This window comes from Oculina patagonica, chromosome 5 (assembly GCF_052425735.1).
Source record: "Oculina patagonica isolate OP01 chromosome 5, crgOcupat, whole genome shotgun sequence".
In the NCBI taxonomy this organism is placed as follows: Eukaryota; Metazoa; Cnidaria; class Anthozoa; order Scleractinia; family Oculinidae; genus Oculina; species Oculina patagonica.
The window spans coordinates 1,730,108-1,735,228 of record NC_135762.1 but is presented as its reverse complement, the minus strand read 5'-3'; the positions used below and the strand labels follow the sequence as shown (position 1 = coordinate 1,735,228).

Sequence of the window (5,121 nt, the reverse complement as noted above, 5' to 3'; positions counted from 1 at the left end):
ATGACTCCAAAAATCACTTATAAATACAAAACATGCCAAATCAAAGCCCAACAGCTCGCCTATGAAGGAAGCAACTGTCGACTACTGACGTCACAATAGAAATTTGAGCGCTCGGTGTATCGAAACAGCACACATTTTTACTTAAACTTCTTATATGCAATCACGAAGTTCTACAGAATGTCTAAGCCAAGAAAAAACCTTTAAAAAGTCACAGAAACTTGGTAGTTAAAGGGTTAAAGCTGCTTTATATAATTTAAATACGAATAAGGCCCCAGCTCCCTTACCATATGACTCTTGACAGTCTTGAATACGTAGGGGATGATAGTATTATTCAGTTTATAAATGATACTGTCTATGCAATCGGGCTTTTTAGTATGCAATATATTAAAATACCTAGTTTTGGACTGTCTATAAGGTTATTAAATCATTTTAAACTTACCTATTGGTTGCTTTATTTATGTATATGTAAGGATCGAGATCTTGCGTTAAAAATTCCATTTATTTCAGGGAATTAACCGTTGTGTTAAATTGGCAAACTTAATTAGTCTTTAAGCAAATGCCACCAAACTTTCCTAACTAAATCTGACATTTATCTCGAAACAATTTGATATGATATTTGTTTCCCACTTTCAAATTTCAAGACCATTTTAGCATTCTTTATTAGTATTTTTTGTTTTCAGGTGACGTCATCAAAATCCTAAATATTAAAAACGCAAGACCCGAGTTTTTTAGACGACTTAAATATACATCATTTTTTTTTTTGAGGAGGCAAGCGTGGCCGAGTGGTTTAGGGCACTGGTGCCGTGTAATCCGAAGGTCCCCGGTTCAAGACCCGCCCTGGCCACTAGCTGGATTTGTTTCTCGGTTGTCCCGAATTCAAATCCTCGACCACGCTTTATATATAGCCAACTGGTCTGCCTCCTGCCAGTTGGGATTTTCAACCTTGTTATGTTCATTTAAAAATATTTGTTTTCTATGTTTCAGTGGCATGCCTGTAAACTAGCTATCTCGTAGAAGGGGTCATGAATGGTCCCTCAAAATGTCGCAGTGCTCGCAATGCTCGCAAAATTTTAGTGGGTGCTCGTTTGCTCGTGCTCGCAGATTTTTACAAGTGCTCGCATGCTCGGTTTTTAGTGGAGGTAGGTTTTTTTAAAGTGCTCGTTGCTCGCAAGGCTAATTTTTTGTCAATGCTCGTGCTCGCAAAGAAAAACGCTGTGCTCGCATGCTCGCAAATGCTCGCAAAGACCATTTGATACCCCTCGTAGAGATATGAAGCTAAGTGCATGACCACTATAAACACCATTTATTTATTTTTTTATTTTTTGAAGGCTTTCATCGATAGCATCTTTCGTCTTTAAAGTAAAGCATTTTGAATCTCGGAGTTCGAGAATTGATACCAAATAATATTGTTTTTAAACTGCCTTATTAAAATACCGGAGAAACTCCTGCTCTGTATTAAAGAAACTCCTGCTCTGCGCGTCATTTTTAGTCGGTTCGAGAAATTAAAACATGCAGTCTTAGCTGCCTTATTAAAATGCAACAAACCGATGAGTGGTGCCGGATCTATTGAAGACCTGGATCAGTAACTTAGTTAAAACGGAAAATATACACGGCAAACTGATTCTGACGGCTACTTTACATCCTCTTGGCATAAACAGACGTGACGAAACACGTCATTGACACTTGTTAATTAGTATAACAAATCATTGTTTAGTACAGTTTATTTTTCCTCGCGAAGCGAGGCCGAAGGCCGAGCGTAGCGGGGTGTATAATTTTGTCCCTCAAAGGGCTCAGGCGGGATGAAATCTCGTGTGGAGTTTACGGTCATATTTGTGAGCTTGGTGTCTGGCGGAAATGACGTCACACGGCCGCGCGCTGGTGGCCTAATGGTGTGACGCGCTGGCTTGAAATCAGATCTTCGGGACTGAGGGCAGGGGTTCGAATCTGGCTAGGTTTTTTTTTTTTTTTTTTTTTTTTTTTTTTTTTCTACTATTAATTTTTTTTTTGTGGGTTCGAATCCTGAGCCTTTCATTTTTATCGTTTTTCTTTTCGGATTAAAATAACACTGATTTCCACATAATACTCCCCTCAACGCCTATTCAGGCTATAAACTGCTGGTGTTGAAAACTGTTCATTGTCTGCTGTATTTTGTCGAAGTCTCTGTAATCGGGCAGTTCATTGTTGTTCAGTTTCTGTTTGTATTCTGTCTGCTGTATTTTGTCGAAGTCTCTGTAATCGTGCAGTTCGTTGTCGTTCAGTTTCTGTTTCTATTCTGTCTGCTGTATTTTGTCCGTTACTAGGCAACAATAACCCAGAGCTTCGCGAGGTCCTGCGAGTCACGTATTACTAGTAAATTTTTCTATTTGTATGGACCCTTTTACTTTTCTCACTTTTTTTTTCCGCCCAAGGAAGGTTTGTTTTGCAAACCGAAATATAGGGCAAATTTTTTTTCAATATATTCTTTTTTTTATCCACTTTGTTTATTTTTTACCGCTTTAGCCGTCAGGATCAGTTTGCCGGCTATATTTTCCTTATTAAAATGCCTGAGAATTCCCGGCTCTGTGGTAATACATTACTTGCGTCGTTTCAATTGGTCGAAAACTCTCTCCTCCGCAGAGGCTCCTTCAATGGGGAAGGCGAAAAATACGAAAAATGAGAAATAGGGGGAGCGAAGGGGACGACGGGAAAGGCGAAGCGTCCCAGTGTCCCTCGCGCGCTTTCGTTTCAAATCTCCTCAGGCTCCGCGCGCTTACTTTTCACCTCTCTCTATTTCCCAGCGCGTCCGAAAAAAATAAGAGGCCTCTGGGGAGGAGAAAAGAGTCGAAAAAATTAAAACAGTAACGGTATTTACATATACATGCTGTGCCTATTAAAAAAAACTCCTGCTCTGCGGTATTGACGTCTGGTCACGTGTCAGACATCAATCCAATCACTGATTCAGTAAAAAAATTCATTTTAAGGATAGAGCATTGAAACGAAAAATGAAATCTAATATCCATTCGTGAATTCATTACCTTATTTGTAATTCAACATAGCGATGTTTTCGCCAAATTCAATGTATTTGAATTCTTATTTGAAGGCCGGAAAATATAGCAACCAGAAATACTGTTCCTTCAATTTCGCGTTAATGACGTGCAAGCTGGAGGGCTAAAAACTGTCAGCATTACAGCAAACCAAAAAGGGAAATTTTTAACTTAGGACAGGAAGGTTCAAGACTCATTAAGCAAATGCCTGTATGGAATAATCGGCTGGCGGCGAGTTACGTTCACACAAAACGACCGCGACTGTTTGTTAAGATACAACTTCGGATTCTCGTGTAACTTTTCGAATATAACATGATTTCGTAGCTTTGAAGGAGCCTCTTGTTTGATCCTCTCTACAAATTCACGCGATATTGCCGTCAAATTTGTTGAGGATCTATCATACTTGCGATGTTTGGGATTGCCAGCTGTGACTGGAGCAAACAGGAGTGCTTGGCCGCCAAATTTGACCTCGACAGCGATCATAGTGTCTCTATTACTTGCAAAAATACACCCGTGTTCATATTGCGTCGGGTAGGGAAGGACATGTTCCACAGCTTTATGATGAAATGCGTTAAAGATGGCATCGAAAAACACGGTAGGAAGAACTAACGATGTTTCGTTTATACCACAAAAATCTTTCCTTTTTTTAAGCACAGTGTTTGCTCCGTGATGAATGGCGTAGTCCAATACTCCTACCGCTGGCTCGTAATCTAACAACCACTTTTCCACAACTCGAAACGGCGACATCTTAGTCATGTTGGCGGGTGTAAAGCTGTTGTACTTGAGAATCGTGTCGTCGTTTATAAAAATGTAATAATGGTAACCCGGTCTTCGATCCATTGCAGCAAAAAAGAGCACATTTCGTCCTGATGCAAAGAGGGTATTTGGATCAAACAAATAACTGATGTGTGATCGATTGTTTTCTTGACACTTGACTCGAAAACTCAGCACTATCACATCACAGTTGCAAGTCTCGGGATCGCCAATTTGAGAAGAAGTTGCCAAGTTTGGAGGAAGGCATTGCTCGGTTTCCGTGAGATAAATGAATGGCTTTCTTGTTGGCAATTCCGAACTTCTTTGAGCTGTATTATGATAATCGCGAAATTCCGAGTTGTAGGCGTAGAATTCAGCTGCTGAATCAATGTCCATCCCTTTACTAAATTTGACCACCTCTTGAACGGTTTCTTTCATGTAAGCAATCATGCCAAGAATTATAACCGAACTTAAGGCCACCATAAAGAGAAATATACCTCTTAACTTCATTTCACTGTGGTGTTTAGCTAAACACGGGTATTGAGGAAGTGCTTAACATAAAGCCGCGCCAGGAATAAAATAAATTAAAGGATTGCGTGAGTAAGGAATAGGTAAAATCAAATAGTTACCCAGTATCTGCGATTACTTGGAAACAACTATTAGTGCAGTTTTCGACCCATCACTCCAGTTTGACATAATGGCAAAAATTCTAAATTGCTTTCCAAAATAACGTGACAATGTTATGCGTCTAAAATAATTGTTCGTTTCAAGATTGAAAAGAACTCAAAAACAAAAACAAAACTGCAATCTAGTTTTGCTCGCCCCGGAGCAAAAGCATATAACCCCCGAAGTCATGTCAGAATTTTTACAGAATCGTGATCGATGGCCAAGGCAGTGTGGTCATTAAATATTACTGAGCTGGTGACAAAGAAAAATTTACTTAACATACACTCTTATTTTTCTATTAGAATTTATTTAATAAGATTATCAGGGCTGAAATTTGTGAAATTTTTAGAATATTCAGTTTAAGAATAAACCCGAGGCTGAGATTTTGAAAAGAATATAATTTTGTGTGTTAAAAATGTGTAAATACAATTATATATTTTTAACTAAACTATATAAAATTCATCATTTCTCTGAACCATGTAAACGACAAAACTAGCCAATATTAAAAACAATAAAAACCTGCCAGTGCCAATGACAGTTTGATGAATGGTACATGTAATAAATATGTATGGCATACAGCACAAAAGGAAATGTCATAGGCTACAATCTAAGAATATTAACAAGAATATTTTCAGCCTAACATCGGCAGAAAAATAAGATGTTTAATTGTATTTTGCGC

At 38.6% G+C, this 5,121-nt stretch overlaps 1 protein-coding gene across 1 annotated transcript; it reads right to left on the bottom strand.

Annotated features, from left to right (window-relative positions):
* Positions 1-3,176: 3,176 nt before the first annotated feature.
* Positions 3,177-4,723, bottom strand: LOC144654728 (uncharacterized). The gene has a single exon (XM_078514959.1). The coding sequence runs from the start codon at positions 4,284-4,286 to the stop codon at positions 3,210-3,212; it is 1,077 nt and encodes a 358-aa protein (XP_078371085.1). The 5' UTR covers positions 4,287-4,723; the 3' UTR covers positions 3,177-3,209.
* Between the last annotated feature and the right edge of the window lie 398 nt (positions 4,724-5,121).

Coding starts and splice junctions, on each gene's coding strand:
- LOC144654728 (XM_078514959.1), bottom strand. CDS start 4,286: ATGAAGTTAAGAGGTATATTTCTCTTTATGGTGGCCTTAAGTTCGGTT.